This window comes from Macrotis lagotis, chromosome 4, assembly GCF_037893015.1.
Source record: "Macrotis lagotis isolate mMagLag1 chromosome 4, bilby.v1.9.chrom.fasta, whole genome shotgun sequence".
Classification (NCBI taxonomy): domain Eukaryota; kingdom Metazoa; phylum Chordata; class Mammalia; order Peramelemorphia; family Peramelidae; genus Macrotis; species Macrotis lagotis.
This window is the reverse complement of record NC_133661.1, coordinates 57,824,114-57,843,521: the sequence shown is the minus strand read 5'-3', so window position 1 is coordinate 57,843,521 and position 19,408 is coordinate 57,824,114. Positions and strand designations below refer to the sequence as shown.

General features: G+C 37.3%; 1 protein-coding gene across 10 annotated transcripts in view; it reads left to right on the top strand.

Moving 5' to 3' along the window:
- The window catches only part of KCNMA1 (potassium calcium-activated channel subfamily M alpha 1), a 637,032-nt gene that overhangs the window by 485,822 nt on the left and 131,802 nt on the right, over positions 1-19,408 (top strand). For 6 of the 10 annotated variants that reach the window (XM_074232914.1, XM_074232913.1, XM_074232916.1 and 3 more), the window contains exon 18: positions 8,653-8,826. The exons of the other annotated variants lie outside the window; for them this stretch is intronic. In XM_074232914.1, coding sequence (XP_074089015.1) covers positions 8,653-8,826 — 174 coding nt within the window. The remainder of the gene's footprint in view (positions 1-8,652; positions 8,827-19,408) is intronic. 10 annotated transcript variants of the gene reach the window in all.

The window sequence follows — 19,408 nt, the reverse complement described above, 5'->3', positions numbered from 1 at the left end:
TAATTGGGCCCCACTGACTGCCTGGATCACTTCAGTCATCTGAAGATCTGTGACAAAATCGTTTTGACCCTCCAAGCCTCAGTTTCCTCATCTGTTAAAAGAAGGGGTTGGAATAAATGATTTCTACCATTTGCTCATGCTCCAAATTGATTAGCACATGAACTTCTTGGAAGAAAGGAACCAGCTCTCTTCGAGTAAACTAAACTCTCTCAAGGAAAAAGGGAAATCCCTAAAACTGTCCAAGCAACCAGGTCCTTATTTAGGTTAATAGAAGAAAGACCAGGTCATAGATGGTTGAAGAAGTAATAGGAAGGTGAAGAGGGTTGACTGTAACTCTAAAGCAAAGATTCTTTACTTCTGTGTATGTCAAAGCCCTTACTTAGACCCTTTAAAAAATGGTTTTAAATGCATAAGAGAAAATAAGGAGGATTACAATGAGAACAAATTATATTGAAATTCAGTTATCCAAATATTTACAAAAACAAAGCCAAGATTATGGACCTCAGGTGATGGGTTGGTATACTCAATCCAGGATGTTTCAGTTAGTCTTCTAATAACTCCAAGTCAAGTGAAAGGAAACAAAGTAAATATACTATTTTTTTTTTAATTTTTGAAAGATGATGAGGGCAAAGATTTGACTTACTAGGATATTTTCTTCCACTTAGGTTCCAGACAAACCAATAGCAAAAGATATTATCTCCATTGGAGACAGAGAAGGGAATACTCATAATTGTTAGAAATTATTTTATTCTCTTCATTTCCCTTAAAGTTAGTTCAGCTAGTGAAGCATATGATTCTTAATCATGAGCAGTCCAGATCATTGCAAAAGCACGATCTTCCCAAAGATAAAACCAACGTGACAAGGTTTTGTTTGGATTTCCCTACCTCCCCTACCCCCACCTCCACTGCAGGTCTTAGCTGTCAAGCTAATATTAGACAGCAAAATGGATTGTCCAAATATTTTTTTCCCATAATTAACAAGGCAGAACAGCCAGTATTAGAGAGAGTGAGATGCAGGTTGGGGTGGGGGGGAGGGGAAGGGAATTGTTAGAAAATAAACCTTCCTTTGTATGCAGGTGAGTGAAGTGGGCAAGAAGTATTTTTGTGACAAAGAAATCTTAATTATAAGGACATTAATTATCAGCAGCTCTCCCAACCAATCAAAAACCAGGGTTAAGAATATGACATGACAGCTTCAAGACTTGAGGAAGAAGTTGACCCACATAGCCATTTGTCCAAACCTGTTAGGTTAGGGATTAATAATTTACCTAGGAGTGGTACAGCTCCACAAAGCAAGGATAATGAAAATATCTGGGCCTTCCTTTTACAGTTTGTTCCCTCCCATCTTCCTTCGTCAAGTAATTTGTATGATTTCATGTCACTTTGTCCAGAGGAATTCTCAAAGGTGGTAATCCAGTTTGCTCCTTAACTGGTCCTTCTGTCTTTATGTAGTTTTAACTTTTGCATTTCTTTGAATTTCCACATAGAACTCCAAGGAAGAGAAAAGCACAATTTGACCTGAGATGAAAACTCTCAGTCAAATCTTTGATCCTTTTGTTTTTATATAGCAAACCTGCTCTAATGGTTTATATATTTCCTTCCCTAGTTTTTAAGCTTGCAGAGAGGGGAAGCATCATAGGGGACAAATCATGTATAAATTGATGTGTTTGAAGAAATTTTACTTAATCTCTGATAATTGACATATTTTTGATTTATTTTTTTTTCTCTTGCTGCCTTGGAACACGGGCCCTACTCTATTTTAACTGCACACTGGTAGTGATATATTGTGAGTAAATCGGGTTCCTAGAAACCCAGAGTCCAGTCCCACTTGTCTTTCTCTAGAAGAGATTCTTTATTTCTGTATAGTTTCAGTTCTTTTCTTTTTGATATTTATGTTGCATGTAGAAGTGACATCATACCCACACTTTTCTCATCCAACACAGTCCATAGACTAGCAAAGAGCTAGAGACAGTGGGTTGTACAACCCACAGTCTGTTCATCCCCACCCGCACTACCTACCCCTTCCTCATCAGCTCCCAATGTAGTCTTATTTTTTCCATCTGGAAATAAGACTTTAATAATGGTGTTTCTCTTAAAAGATTTTGAGACTGTCTCATTATGTTTTTAGGAGAGACAAATTAGCCTGGGATAATTACCACCATAGCTATGGATGCCAATCAAGTGAACATGCTTGCCTTTGAAAAATTAGGCTTAGCCTTCACGTTGACCATGCTTGAATTCATATTCAAAAGGAAGTCCATATGCTGCACATATATATTCCTTCATGGTGATATATATGATATGTATTTGTACTTTATATGTAAAAATGTTAATTTTTATATATATAGTCACAGATATTCTATAGAGAGGCATTTGCTACCACTTACATATCTATCTCTCTATACAAAGTAATGAATTTATTGTATGAGTAGCTTTGGAAATAGAAATACCTGAAGGACTGGAGGCAAGTAAATGCTTTGTGGTAATTATTTCCAACAATCTCTAAAGTTTCCCTGTCTACCTCACTATAAAAATGACACTTTCACACATAGGACCCAATAGCTCCTCAGGCTCACAACAAAAGAATTTTAAAAAATACTATAGTGTCTATTTCTGCTTCCATTTGCTCCCTAAATGCTGGTCTGGCATCTTGGAAAGACCTGTTAGAAGAATGTTTCCATTGTAGCAAATGGTTCTCTAGTGCCCACAATAAGTAAATGCAAGTCCCCAGGCACTTTATACATTCCCAGAAAGTGTATTTCTTGGCCAATAAGATTTGGCCTATGAGGAAATTTAGAGACCAATATCTTTAAATACATAATGGAGAAACATGGATTATGATGATAATTATGATGATGATCGTCTTTGGTCTTCAACACAATGCATCAGATTAGTAAAAACCAACCTTTTTTCATGGGTTTTCAATAGCAGAGATCAAGAGTTGTTATTTCAATGACAGATCCTGCCCCAATTTCTGTACAGTATAATCATTTGGATAGAGTTATCTCCTGAGTTTGGAAGGCAAAAGATGCAGTAATTCAGTGTTAAAAGTGGCAGCCGAATTTTGGAACCCCCGGGGCTATGGAATTCTAACACAATTGATTGAGCAACTCTCTCCACCCCATCCCAGAGTGGATTATGAGGGTGAGTCAACTTCTAGCTTCCAGATCCAAGGGCTAAATCAGATATCCCTTTGGAGTTTGAGGGAAAGCACAGGAAAAAACCACCAACCAAGCTCAGAGCCAAGCTCCTCAGAGTCTTCTTGTCATAAGATGGTCATTGGAGGCAGAACCAATTTATTAGCTGGGTGTGCTGCATTCAACTGACACTAACTTACTAGCTTTTCTTTTTTCTGTTCTTGGAACAGAAAGTCCTTCTACCTGGAAGAACTTTCTTCTCCCTCCAGAAGCTAATGGGAGGAATTTAGTTAAGTGAAGACATCATTCCTAATTTATAGGATCTGAACCAACACTCCATGATTCCCAGTGTCACATCAAACAAGTGCCTTGGCTGCCAAACCTTGGTGGACATTTTCTTCCATGGTTATTTTTATTTCTAATTTTAGTTCCTCCCCAGCATCAGAGGAGAAGCTCCAGGACTCATACTTGGGAATGATCCTTCTTGCATTGAACTCTTAATTTCTTGAACAGTGATTTTCAAAGTGAGGTTTTGGTCTGAAAAGTGACTATAAATTGCCCAACAGGATTCTTTTTTTTTTCCAATGCTGGTCTTTTCTTCGACTTTGCTCAGTTTGAAACCAAAGATGTTTTTCCAACAGTTGGAAAACTCCATCTGGAGTCTGACAGTCCAGTGTTGCTTTCTCCTGCCTCCTCCAATCCACCCTGGAAATTAAGATTCCACAATTGGAAATTGGCTGACAATACGGTTGCTGATGTGGGAGGCAGATGGTACTGAGGACAGGACAGAATCCAACTCGCTCCCCCATTCCAAGCTTGGCTTGGAAGGGCCAACTCAAGTGAGAACTTGAGTTTGACAGCAGATTGTCAATCTGACTTGAAGAAATATCAGCAATGTGGACATGTTTAGTCCAGAGGGGCTGCTTTTTGCAGAGTTTTCTCTTCCCTTATTATAACCACATTTTTAAAAACATGAGAAGTTTTCCAGTGGCATCACTGATCATTTTTTTTTATTTTAAAGCACAGAATTGGTCATTTGAGATTCTTTAATTTTGCCAACACTTCCTCTTTGGCACTGCAGAAAATACTAGGAAATAGAAATGCAGTCTTTGATTGATGATCTTCTTCCTTCAGTGTGCCCCAGGAAGATACACGCAAACATAGTTAGAAAGTTGTAGGGATGGCCATTTCTAAGAACACTTCAGCAGGGTGATTTTGAGGGGAGGGAAGGAATGAGCTCCAGAATTCAGTCCTGGCCTGAGTATTCATTTGGCTTCAACTTCATAACCAGAGCCCAAGCAGAAGGCACTTTATGATTTGGAAAAAATACTAATTAGCAACTCCAGGTGTTCATACCCTGATTTCAGATTGGAACTTTTGAAAAGAAGGCAAATTTATCCTCTGGTGATACTTGGCAGGCCCAGGCCAGGAGACTCTCCCTGGAGCATTATGGAAAGAAGGGGAAACCAGTGACCCTGTGAATTACCCATTGGAAACACACAACACTGTTGTCTTTTATGGCCTAAGAAGCTTCGGCAGAGGCCATACATTGACCTGAAGGGTGGTTTAATCTGGTTCTAGTTAATGCTGCCCATTAGGAACAACTTGCTTGCTAGGGACCACTTCCTGCTGTACCTTCCTCCCCATTGCCAGCCCCCTCTGCAGCCATTAAAACTCCCCAGGGATCAAATAAAACCCGTGAATTGAAATGACAGTGTTCCCCATTTCAATTCTTAATGAGAGCTAAGGCCCTGATGGTTGGCCCTCCCAGATTTTTTCTCTTGACCAGCTGCCCTTCTGTACTGTTCCACTAGATGTCCTTGCAGGTCTGTTTTTTGTTACCATTGAAAAATACTTGATTGAATGATGGGGTTCTGATGTGGGAAGGGCAAACAGTGGGGGATTGTTTTGGAAAAAATATATTAAGGATTCATCAGAAGAGAGAAGTATCTTGTTTTATCTGTCGTAGAGCCAGATTAAAAAGCTGACATACATGTCCTAAAGAAATTCAAAGTTAACCTCTGCTTTTGAAACAAGTCCATTTGGATTTTAAGTGGTTTGTTGTTACCTACAAGTCTCCCCAATTCCTATCCTCACTCCAGACTATCTCCAGAAGTGACAATAGTCTTAAATATATATATATGTATATATACACACACACATATATATATATATATATATATATATATATATATATATATATATATGTAATTTTGGAGCATCTTTAATATTAATTGCTTACCTTTCACCAAAGCAAAACCAAATAGATGAAAGGAAGTTGAGTCAGTGAGGAAATATGCTTTGAGATCCTAAGCCATTAATTCCAAAGGTTTATTTCCTCTCTCATGCCTCTATTTTAAAATTTAAGGAAACTGTCATCCCAAAATAACCTTCTCTTTGGTATAAACTCTCAGAGATTCCATCCATCAATGGAGAGATGGCCAATTAGATAAACTGGTAGAAAAGTAGAATAAGGCAACTCCCAAATATTCTGGTATTCTCTGTCTGACTGGTGCAAATTATTTCTCACCTTTTTCTGACCCCAGGTGAGTATTTGAGGAATGAACTTGATAGAGCCAGACTAGGAACAGGGGAAAAAAGGGATTGGGATTTAGCAGACTCTCCAAAGGAAAGATTTCAGAATATTCCCCCAAGGCTGGGCAAGGAAGCTATTCTCTCAGTTGGTAGTCACTTGGGACAGTGGTACTTCATAACAGAAAGTTTGATCAAGTGCGATACCCATATTTAATCATTTCTGTATTGTCTTCAGTCCTCTTACTAATATTGTCTTACTAATATTGTGTGATGTTTGTTTTTTCCCTTTAATTTTAATACTGTATTTGGTGTGAGTGTAACATGAATCGGGAAGGAATAAATAAGGATCGCATGTTTTTATTTTATAAAATAATTACATGTATTGCTTTGCTATATGAATGCATCGATAATGTTTAATCTTTTTACAGCAAGTCATTTTTTTGCTGCTTATTTTTTTAACAGGTTAGAAGCCTGTTTCCTGCATGCTAACAATATGAACTCTCAAAATGATGCATGGCCTCCAGAACCAACTAAAATAATAGTTAAATGCAGTCCTTTTCAAGGCCTTGGTTTTAAAGTGGTACTTCCTTCTGAATCCCCCAGAACAAGGAATTTCAATTGCCTAGTTCTTTGGGTTTAATTCTTATGGAAAGAGTTCCCAAAGTTATCCTTCCATCTACCACATTCCCTCCTGCCACTGTCACTTTTCCTTTACTTTTAAAGATGATATTTAAAAAAATAAGTATGTCAGATTCTATTGTTGCATATAGAAAAGGCAATATGGAAATGAAAACCAGGGACTCTTGCTAATGAACTTGGTGGTCCTCTCTTCAACTGTAAAATTTGATTTTTTTTAAAAAAATAAGAGAGATACTAAAAAATAAGACATAGAATGCCAAGTCAGTTATTCTTCTTATTCATTTGTAGTTATAGTAATTAAAATTTGAATACTTCCTTTGTAGAATTAAGAAAAAAATCAAAAGTAAGATTCCTAATTGGGTTGGTTATTCAAAATTCATTTTAATGAAATTGTATTAAAGCTTTCTTCCCCTCCAAGCTTCAACCATTGTTGTGAGATAACAGGAGAAGACCTTCTGAGTAGAGTGAACCTTTGGTTCAAACACCCCAGTTAAATCTTTTTCCATAAAAGCTAAACTCAGTGGAATGATATACCATGCAATGGGCAAGGTGGTTGCTGCATGATGATCCATCTGAACAGCTGTAAGATAACTCGACCAGCTAGGATGCTAAAAGAACATGTCACTAGAAATGTGAGCAAAGTTTAAAGGAATGGAGTTGCTGCTGAAGAGATCACTCATTCATCTCCCCCAGTGCCTGTTTTTCACAATCATAACGTTACCCTTGCTTGACAAATATACTGTATGGCAAGTCATAAAGGTCTTAGAACAGGACTTGACCCATTTGAGAGATTTAAACCTCTCTTCCTGGTGACTGTAGCATTCAAGGAGGGCAAAACCACAAGCCATATTTTAAAATAACACTGCTGTCGTCCTAGGGGGAAGAAAGAAAAAAATCCTCTAGTGGAACCTGTGGACAGAAGGAACAGCTCCTCTTTGGTTCATATTGACTTCAGGATTTTTGCTTTTGTCACAGAAGTTGCAGAAGAGCACAAGCCAATTTTCTATGCAGAGAGAAGCGGGCCAGTTCATGTTAAGTGATTATCAACTATGTGTATCTGGGGCACAATCAAAAATAAGACCAGAGAGCCTCTTGGGCTTGTATTTCGATATGAATTGGCTTCAATATGAATAAAGGTGCTACAGGAAGTCTTTCAGGGATGCCAAGGCAGTTGTGTTACCTTGGCAATTTAGGTTTGGACCTGAAGTCTATCTGGGCAAAACAAAACACTACTCCTTTTAGATAAAACTACTATAGTTCTCAGATCTCAAATGAGATGTATAACATTTTGATTTTGTTGTTAATTAAAAAAATAAAACATTTATCCAGCCCCCTCATTAGAAAAACAAAAACAAAACAAAAGAAATTAATTACTCACTAATACAATGAGATTATATATTTATATCTGCATATATATATATATAATATATAAAAGCATATAAAGTTTTTTAAAATAAATGTTAGCTTTTTTCTTTTCTGAATTTTGTGAGTGGGGGGGAGAGATAAAAACTGATGTGATTCTCACATTCTTTCCCCTTGAAGCAAGAAATATATCCTTGAGCATCTAAGTACATGCTGGTGGACCAACTTCCCTTATGCTTCTGGTGATTTCTTATTTGCAAATAGCCTTTAATGTCAAATATGCAACATTAGCCAGGAGTAGCTGCATTTCTTATATGGACAGATTTGGATATTTATTCTGTCAAGAGTAAATTTAAATTCCTATAGGCATCATGCAAACTCACTCCTAGGAAGTTCAGCAGAGATATCCTCAGATTCTATATTAACATGTAATCGTTTTGCATCTAATTTGATGAAAGCTGTCCCAGGCTCTGCCTAATGCTAAGAAATAGATGGAAATTGGAATATCTACATATTAGATATCTTCTGCATTTTTGAAAAAAAATCATTTCTTGTTCCAAATTAGCAATTAATTGATTGGCTGTGTGCATGTTTTGCCCTCCTATAGCAATCAGGCCAGGGGGAAATTGTTGGTGAGATTCTTCTGTCTTTAATTTGTTCTTTTCATAGAAAAACCTGATTGCAATTAGCCATTCTCTTTTCCTGTGGTCACCCATTTTACCTTGGGGAGGGGGTGGAATATAACATACAACAATCTTGGGGAATCCAAAGACAATTTATCTTTTCCCTGTTTTTTTTTTTGATGTGCAGCCAAACCGTTATTGATAATCGTACTGCATTTTTTTCTGGGTCAAGACTGTTAACATAAACTAAGACCTGTATTAAATCCCTTCAATTACCTTCCAGCTGCCTTGTTCTGTATAACCTTGCCATTAACCTGCCGCTCTTCCTCTCCTCCCATCCAACCACATGGTTATAGCCAAGATGTCCATCTACAAGAGAATGAAACTGGCATGTTGTTTTGATTGCGGACGTTCTGAGCGTGACTGCTCTTGCATGTCAGACAATGCGCATAGTTACATGGACACCCTTGAGAGAGCCTTCCCACTTTCTTCTGTCTCTGTTAATGATTGCTCCACCAGTATACATGCCTGTAAGTTTTAACACCAACACATGATGTTCTGTGTCTTTTGTGTCTGTGGTATTATCATTCCTGTCTTGTGCTATGCCCTGTGGTCCCTTGTGTTGACAAGGCTGATGCTTTTTTCCTAATGTCTGCTCTTCTGTGGTCCTTTATTTACCTTTCTGTCTACCTGTGTATCTGTGTTTATACCTTTGGAGTGTCCCTCTTCCTATTTTTGTGATTCATTGATTTGCTTTGTGTGCTTCCTAACAAAGCAGGACCAAAATAAGGTGGTCCAGTAATGCTTTGTTTTTATTTCATAAATGTAGGGGGCAATTGGCTCAACAGAAAATTCATTATTGATGATATTGGATGGAAAAAAGGTCTCAATTTAAGGGCCACTGATGCAAGCTCTGGGTTTGAATGACATGGAATGGAGTTTCTCACAAGACATTTTGAGATGCAAGGACATTTTATTTTTATATTGGGGTCTAATTCTTGGTCATTTAGCACCTCAGGATTCTTTCTTCTCTCTAAAAGAGGAACCCTAATACCTTAAACCAGGGGTTATCATGAGGACACACACACACACACACACACACACACACATATGTTATAGAGTCAAATATTTGAGTTTGATTCTTGGCTTTGATATCTTCTAATTATATAGGCATGTCGCTTAAATTATCTTGCCTCAATTGATTCATCTGCAAAATGGAGATAATAATCTCTGTGTTTTCTATTTCACAGACTTGTCAAAAGGAAAGCTTTCTATAAACTTTATGTGCTTGTAAATATGATCTATTATTATGATGTAGTATAGAGGGTCCTCCTCAGGGAGGTTCCAAATTCAGAACATGCTTTTCATTAGGGGAGGAGAATTATGAAGCCATCTGAAGAAGAAATATCTTAGGGCCCAAAATGACATGATAATTTCAGTTTCCAAAAGGAGCATAATATTCAGGCACTTTTTAAAAAAGGAAAAGAAAACTACAACATTTTACCAATTTTGAGAAGATTGACTCCTTGCAAGGCTTAGTTAGTGGTGCTGAAACCATGGCTTTGCTCATTTTAATAGGGCAATATTCATACAACATTACTGCAAGAATATCAGATTTTCACACTCAGGTCATGTTGCACATATTTCAGCCTAATGGAAGAGCCAGATATACCACAGTACTACTTATTAGAAAGATGATAGTTTCCAGTGTCAATAATATATAATCCTTTTGGTGACAGAGAGTATGGACATTAATTATGTAACCTTTGAGGAGTTTTTGTTTGGTATTTTTTAAAGCTTTTGATCAAGTCTGTGGCCAAAATACCACCTTGTTATGTTCTTTGAGTTTTCTTCTCTCTCTTTTATCTCTTGTATACATTTGGGTTATGAGTTCTATTGATTCTATCCAAACAATTTGCCCCTTCCTTTCTATTCCCACCAGCCCTTCTTGTATAGGAGCTTATATGTGGCATGTAGTTTAACTATATCTTGGACAGATATTCATTTTATCCTCCCCAACAGCAGAGATAATAATATATACAATAATTAGTAATATCTAAATTCCAAGAGTGTTGACCAGGAGGGTAATGGTCTTGGCTTATCAAGTCCAGTTCAAAATAGATCTTGCTCATTTTAGCTCAAACAGTTGTGGGATGAGGATGAAGCTTAAAGCACAGGTAATGTAATGGCTTAAGAACGACTTCCAAGATCCACCTAGCAGAAGAAAAATTCCATTGAGTGGAATAGGACAGGGTTCTCTTTGTTTTTACAGAATTTAACACTGAAACTCAGGTCAATCTTCTGAAATGCACTGCTTACTGGGATGGATGATGTTATAGTTACTTAGAATAGCTGAATAGGGGCAAAAAAGTCATCTTCTAATTCATGAGAATACCTGGGAGAGTTATCTCTTTCATAATGATGCCAGCTGGCAAGATGCCGTTCTTAAAAGCTACATCAAATAGAGTTTGCAGAGAGGTACCAAAAGGAATTTCACTCTGTTCCAATACACAATCAAGCAAAAGCTCACACAAGTGTTTTCCTTCCAATCATTGATCTTTAAAGACATCAGGGAAGATCTCAAACTGAATTAATTATTTTGTTCATGAAAGCCAAGCATACATGAGACCCTGAGAAGAAGAAGGCATCCTCTTCCCCCCCCCATTTCTTTAAATTATTAAAATTATTCTAACTAAAACAATCCCATCTATTCCTTTTCTTCCATAAGCATAAAACTGATTAGGTTATTTCTCTGTTCAAAAATCTCTAAGGTGTCCCTATTGTATAACAAGAGAAGTTAGAACTGCTAACCAGAATTTAAGGCTCTGCCCATTCTGTTGCCATCCTATGTAGCATACTATGTTTCATACTAAACTCTACCATGGAATCTATATTCTATCCAAAATGAACTCTTTCCTATTGAATATGCCCTGGGCTTCCATTCATCCTGGTCTTTGCAGCTATTGCACTATGTACCTGATACCTTTCCTGTTGTTTTTTTGATCACTGAATTCCTACCATTTCTTTCAAACTCAAATTGGTACTACCTCCTCAATGAAATCGCCCCTCCTATCCCCAACTGGTGGGAGCTTTACTCACACTGTCCACTAGGTTATCTTTTTTGCATTCTATTTTGTGTTTCCCCAGTGAACTGATACCTCTGTATTTTGAGCAGAGAAGTATTAGAACCAGATACTATTTCTCAGCACTTGTTCATAACTTATGATGCTTATGAAGAGAAGTCTGAAAGTTGTATAAAGAATGAATCAGAGAGGAAGATGTAAAGATCAGTTAGAAGATCCTAATAGTTACATAGGCAAGTGGTAAGGGAAGATGGTACCACAGGCAAAGAGAAGATAGAAGAGGAGACTGACAAATCCCATTAAAAAAAAAACCATGGGCTTTTTCTGGCCAAGAACAGCCTAAACTAAATGCTCCATTATGCTTAACTCCTAGATCAGTGTGCCATAAACAGTAGGTACTTTTTTTTAAGTGAATTAGTTTGATTTTCAGAGCAAGGGAATAATAGGACAAAAAAGAGTCTTGTGGTACACTGAATTTTGTTTGGGGAAGACTGCTTTGATTGATCAAGGGAAAATAATCATCTGCCACTTGAATTGTCCTTTTCTAGGAGCTTCCTGCTTTAAGTAGGATGTACCCTTCTGATCTCAATCAGCTTTTAGATTCCCCAAACCACAGCCAGAACTCACTGCCTCTTTAAGTGTTCCCTCCTTACTTGGAAGAAAGGAAACAGCTCCTGTGGTCAAGTCCTAGCCCTGGTCTCTTCCCACCAGACATAGCAAAGTAAATGACTAGCCTACTTTGGAAATGCCAAAGGGTATAATTTCTACCATAACCAAGGAGAAACCATATTTTGGAGCATTTCAGTAGCTCTCCAATTTACTCCAAGCTTTGGTTGGGGGGCTGGGTGGAGGTAGGGATTAAAAGTAGGAGACAGCATTTTGGATTGCATTGCCTTGTCCACCCAGAAACATCCTATGCATGATCTCATGGCCCTCCTGCCTCCCCCCAATAGAACCACTGTAGGGAAACATGTAGCTTTTGGCTGCACATTGAAGCCTTAAATGGTATTGACAGCTCAGAGGGGATTTTGCCTCCTCTGTTTCACTAGCCTCCCCCCAGTCATCACTCCATCAAATGAAAGTAGATTTCATTCTTCCCTGTGTGAGACCACTCACCTTTGACTGTTAATAATAAGTAAGAAAAATCAATACCAATTCGAGCCCCTTCATGAACCTACATAAGCCTTTCTTCTCCCATTAAAAACTATCCATCTACATGCAGAATTTTACTGGCAATGCTTCAGTAGAAATCACGGGGCTTCCCTAGCCCTGCCGTGGGGTCGGCTGGTACCCATTTTGACAGAGCTAGTTGACTCAAAGAATGGTGGTGAGAGTCGGCTTTTCATTAAATATGAGCAGATGTGAAATGTAGAGTGTTTGACGATTAAAAATGGCAGGAGAAGGGCCCTTGAATCAAAGTGAGGTCAGATGGGCGGATCAGATTACCTCTCTTACATTCTTTAGTTGTTCAGAAAATCATTCTGAATTAGTGTCAGCACAACCCTGATGGGTTTTGCCCTTTGTCTTTTATGCCGGGACTATATTGTTTCCCAAGACACTCATTAAAGGTCATTATACTATTATGGAGCTTGCTTTGGTCGCAGTTCCCCAGTTGGGCTGATGTGCTTCTAAGATTATTTAATGCACTTCTTTCCTTTTTTCTCTCCCCTACCCCCTCTTTTAGACTCTTGACTCTCTTCTGTCTCTCTGATTCTCACTCTCTTTTTAAGGAAAAAGCTTTTCGTTTCCAAGATACTTTAAATAGAAAGTCAGCCTTCCATTATATGTTTTCTGTAGTGGTCATAGATAAAGAAAATTTTCAGAGGAGTGTGAATGTCTTCAAAGTATTCACAATGCTTGTAACAGTCTGTCTCATTGCAGAGATTTAAGCCTACTCAGTGGGTATTTTACTTTTGATATCCTTGAGGAAGCAATTGACTGGCTATCACTATTGATTCTATTAGTGATACCAAAGTTTTACCTTAATAAGAAAAGAACCTCTTATTTTGAAGGCAATAGAGAATTAGACAGTATAATATACCAGGTTCAGTTTATATAAGCTGAACAGAATAAACCAATTACTGATGAAGGATACTCTTCAGGGTATATTTCTCTAAATGGCTATGTTGAAGTTGCCACCATAAGGACCATCTCCAGGCCAAGTCTCTCCAAAGGGAGACAGTGTACAGTTGGCTTATAAACACTCGTTTGTTTTGTTTAATTAAAACAATAACAGTAACAGTAATTTGTGGTTATACCTCTCTCCAAATTTTCAAACGCAAATTGATAAAATGGCCTTTTCTGTTTTACAATTTATTCCTGAAATCTCAGTCTAGTCTAGTATCTAACATAAAGAGACAATTAAAATTATAATACCAAAACACAACAGAAACCAGATTGATTCAAACTTGCTGAGATGGATGTCACATGATATTTGTCATAAACCTCCTGTAATGGTAGCATAAACAAATGAATCATTTGGTTAAAAAAAAGAAAACATATTTGGATTTTTCTTTTGTAGAGTCTCAGTTAACATACACATGTGATTACTCCCACCAGTGTTTCTATTTACTAATAGTTTAAGCCTACAGAATTACATGCATCTTTTTACAAACTACTGTACTAATTTTAAGTTATGCTTGTGTTTTATTCCTCATGTAGGTATAGTACACAATATCACATGGTTTGTAGTGTTCATTTGAGAACAAACAAGGCTAGCATGATAAAAATGCAAAGTAGAATGGACAATACATTGCTATTGTAGCCTTGACATAGAATAAACAAAAATCTACTTATCTTCATCAGCCCTTGGTTTGTGTAGACATAGTATTAGTAGATTGTCATTAGCTCTAAAGACACTTAAGTAGAGGCATTTTTGAAGGGTGTAAATCAGATAATGAGGGGGAGGGGATCTGGAGAATTTGAAGGTAACAATAACACTAAGAAATTTACTATAAAGGGATATACTATATGTGGACAGTTGGCAAAGTCACTTGAAATGAGATGAAATGAGTCCATATTTTAGTCTCATCTCCAAAAGGTTCATATTTTATCCTCAACTCCAGGGTCTCATCATCATGTGGTGATATTTGGTGGTAGGTTCCACTAAGCTAGACAGAAGCCTGTGGTCAGAAGCCTACTATAGCTAAGATTAGAGAAGCTCATCACCAAATGACTGGTGATAAGAGGGTGATATTTCCCCCCACCAATCAAGCATCTTGCGAAGCCTATTTCCTAAAGTCTTGTTAGTGATTATATGGAAGGAGAATTCACATGATCTTCTGAAATGATAAAGGAATTATTTTCATTCTCTTATATGAAGCTTTAAGTGACTTTGTACTCTGTTCTGATGTTCCAGTCTTGGTTCATTTCACTACTTAACAATGAATCTTGCAAGTTTTCCTTCTAATGAAAGTGGAAGGGAGAGCCATCCCTCTGTGTACACTGTCTTCCCTCCTTCTAACTCATGCTAAATCTTTTGGAATTTGGCTCTTCAGAACTTATGGGAGAACCCAAGTCAATGCTAACCTTGCAAAGAGTGAAAGAGTCATCACCATCTATTCTTGGCAGAGCAGTAAAATGGTCCAGACAATGGAGCCCTTCAGGATACTCTCTATTGCCCACCATTGTCAACTCTAATGAGGTAGATAGATGGCTCATCAGTTGACTTTTCTTGGGTAATATTTGGCAATAAGTTATTCCAGTGATTATCTCCATTTCTTCCTGTGTTTGAAAGAGGGCTGGGAAGTATACCATAACTGAATTATATGGGGGCACAACAGCTAATGAAAAGCATTAACAGGTGAGGGAAGTATTTGATGGGTGGAGAGCACAATCCACTTTGATGGGTTTTCCTTATCCTTTGTTCTTGATCATCTTCCCTACTAGGAGCATCAAAAAAATGACTAGGGAAAGATTGCCTGTTTGGGAACAAACTAGTAAAGATATTGACTGCATCCCAGTGGCTGAGCCAAGTCGAGTTTCTCACACAAGGTGACGTGGAAATTTTGTATGGATTTTAATATTCCAAGAATGGCTGGTTGTCATGAAACTCAGCTTGACAGTTCTTACCACCAGGCAGTAGATTCTTCATCTTCCCTCCTTGGTACAGGACAGATGCTCGCCAGTTAACTCTCCATCTCTCCTCCTCCTCCACTATCTCAAGTGACAGATGCCAGGGCTAGCTTGGTTTCCACTTGAGTATTTCTGTCATAGCTCTGCCTTGAGCCCAATTGTTGACCTTTACTATATGAAATAAAGTCCTGATGAACAAGCAGAGGTTTGAATCAGAGCAGGCTTAGAACAAATGTCAAGTCAGTCTCCTGCCTCTCTCTTCCACCTGCACAGGGGAAACTAGATTAGACCCCAGTCTAGAGTTTACAGCGCCTTAGGCTTTATGGGTCTGGAGAGACATAACTTATTAACAAAGAGTTATTAAATTTTTATCAATTTTACAACACAATGTAAATGCCTCCTATGAATCTACATTGTATTCATTATCATTTAAAACGTTAATTAAGTCAAAGTTGCATTTAATTTCACTCTAAATGGGCCTCTGGGAAGAGGCTTTTAGAAACAGCTGTGGGAGCAAGTAGCACATTGAGTCCGGGAAATCCTCCATGCTGCTTTTAGTAGAGCCTCCCCAGCTGATGACTGCTGCCCATCTCCAGTTAATTGACTCTGATATGATTGGTCAAAGTCTCCAATACATAGCACATTGATGATGCTTGTTCAAAACTAGTTGGGAGATTCTTGGTAGGTGTGGAGTCGCCAGATTTATCACCCTTTGCCTTGCCCCCTTCATCGCTAGTGAAATGAGCAGTCATTAGGAGTTCCTTTGCTCTTAGTCACATTTTATATTTCTTTCTTTTCATTTGGTCTGTATCTCTAGGGTTTGTTCATTTCTTAGTCTGAGGAAGGATCTTTATCATTTGACTTCATCAACCGAAAACCTTTTGAATAAAAAATAACCGCAGAGTACTCCTTAAAATAATGCCTTTTGGCATGGAGTATATAGAAAACACAGTAGTCATGGATATCCTATAGGCAAGAAGTATAGATCTATGTATCTACATACACATATGTATGTGTGTATGTATATATATATATATACATATATATTATATATATTTTAACTTTTTTGTGTCATGGACTCTCTTGGCAGTCTGGTGAAGCCTATGAACTCCTTCTCATGTGGAATTGTTTTATAAAGTCATAAAATTAAAAATAACCAAAGTTTAGTGAAAATAATAATGTATCTTTTTTTAACCACCTATGTTGATGGACCCCCTGAGAGTCTCTAGATCCAAAGTTAAGAACATTCTGGGCTAATGGGTTTCAGTGAAAAACTCTTTCATTTTTTCCTCTTTTGCATGACTCTCTTGCCTTTTCTTGGATGTCTGCCATCCAAGCCAATCTCTTCTTATTGATTCTGATAATATAATAACATTAAAAAATCTCTAAAGACTTTTCAATATTTGACAAATAATCAAATAATCAATATGTAATAGATACAAAAGAAACTAATTGAAGAGTTGGAAAAGCAATCCTAGGTTGCTTTTTAAATTTAATTAATTGCTTCAAACCAGTTGAATTCTATTAGTTAAATGTCATTGGTTTTATTCTCCTTAGCTGACCCAGCAGCCCATTGTGATTCATATTTGCTTACTAACTGCTCAGTGGTATTTTCATCTCATTGTGGCAGAATTTACATATATAGCTGCCAGGCATGGAAACCAACCATGTGGGAGCCATTACACTGGATATTGGGATACTTCCTCCAGCTTTTCTGATTTCCTCTAGCACTCCCATATCAAACTTTGATAAGCAGATTTGGCTGTGATGAGGGCAAAGGGGAACTAGGTTTTCCCATCTTTTCTAAAGAGGGCAGAAGAGCTATAATGAGCAAGTTTGTACACTTGTCTGAGTCCTAAAGCCAAACTCTACAAACAAACCTTGGCTCTGGCTGTTCTAGTTAGAACTAAAAGGGAATGATTTGTTTAAATCCTTGTGTAGGGAAATAAGACATGTCCTCTTCTATCTCTCTCAAGGAGACAATATGTCTCCTTACATCTGTGGAGAAAAAAAAATTCACATCCTATTCAGTTTAAATCTGCTGTAGTTTTCAACCACTTCTATTCCACTGAAAATACAAAACATATTTGCTATGAAGTGCAGCCACATGAAATCCCAGGAAGTCATTTGGCCTTATTTGAGCATCTCCTTACAATTTTATTTTGCTTTTTTTCTTTATGTTCAAGATTTTTCTTTATGTACAAGATTTTCCTTTGTCCATTGTGTCCTTGTCATAATGTCCATGTCTGTGACATCATGTGGGCTCTCTAGGGTCAAAGTAGGGCATGTGAAATTATTTACATAATAGTATCTGGCACATAGCAGGCACTTATTAAATGTTTATTGATTGATTGACATATTCTGAGTCTTCTTACAAGGAGAGGAAAAGCAGTAACTGAAATTAAGAGAAAGGCAAGGAAATCGTAGGGGCTTATTGATGATCTTTTCTTTCTAGGAGCTTACTCTGAAACTAGAATGTTAAGTATACAATAAGTAATCAGGTTGATACCTCTATCCTCATCTTTCTCATATTAACCTTGTCTTTAAGAGTATCATGTTTCTTCTTATTCCTATGATAAAAATAATTCCCCCCAAAATCAAGAAAACTGAAAAAGAAAAAAAAAATCAGGAAAGTCATAGCCATATCCATTAATGAATTAGAAGCAAAACATGTCTCAAGACAATGAGACATCCCTTTTGCCACACAATGGGATGCTGACCAAAATGAAGGACAATGCACCTAATAAGAGGAAAAATCTATCTTTGTGAACATTGGAGAATCCCATCCACTCAAAATCCTAGAAGATTTTCCCTTAAGGTCTGGATCAGCCTGGGTAGGGAAACACTTTAAAAAACACCTCTTCCTTTTCTTGTTCAATGTTCTAATCCAATAAACATCCTCAAGTGGAGCCAGTCTTCTTCATTGATTCTTTATGCCATATCATTAAGGGGAAGTCACAATAGAAAAACCTCACTTGTTTCTTCAGGGATCATATCAGGTTCTTAAGTACTTAACTGCTAGATGACAACAAAAGTTTTATTATGGTAATCTAAGAAAACTTGACTTAAGAATTGGAGACTTGGACACAAGTCTGTATTAATATATATCATGCACTATGAGCATGAAGAAAAGCTATTAGCAGGATACTATCACCAATGGGAAAACATTTGGAATCTTCAAAGGATGGAGCCATATCCTATGACCAGAGTTCTTTATAGGGATAAAAATGATCTCAGTTCAAGTGTTCTGCCAGTTTTGAGAGCTTGAAATTATCATATCTCACTTAGAAAGAAGAGATGAGCAACTTCATCTCCTTAAAGGCAAATAATGCAGGACGTTTTGCTAACCGCAGAACAAAACAGAGGATAAAAATGTTTCTCAAGCAGGGGGTGGAGCTTATGAAAAAGTATTCTGTCTTAGGCAATAGATAAGAGAATATCTACCATTTGGAACCAAGTTGGTATGCTTTTAAGCCAGAGAAGAAATGAATCACAAGTTATTATTCCTGAAGGTTCCTCTTTTGTTTGCTAAGCAGCTTATAGTCATTTCAAAAAAATGAAGGAGAACTAAGAGACAGACACCAGAGGATTAGGGAAAGAAAATACTGTAGACCAAAAAGTGGATAACTGATCTAGGAAATTACCATTTAGTAAGTATGATCTAAATCCTTTGTGATACAGTAAATATTAGGAAAGAACATCTGGAAACAAGATACTGAGAATAAACTTTGTGCAGGGAAAATCACAGTAGGCAAGAATTTCCAACCAACTTACCCATGAATAGGAGAAGAGTATATATCTAGGATCTATATGAATACTACTAATGTATTGCTTATAATAAATCAAGGAGTTTGCTTATTTGTATTTTGTTTTTCAAAGTAGTTTGGGCCTAATCATTCTCCTCTGTCAATTTTCAAACTTCCCAGGAAATAAGGATGACAAATGGAATCCAAAT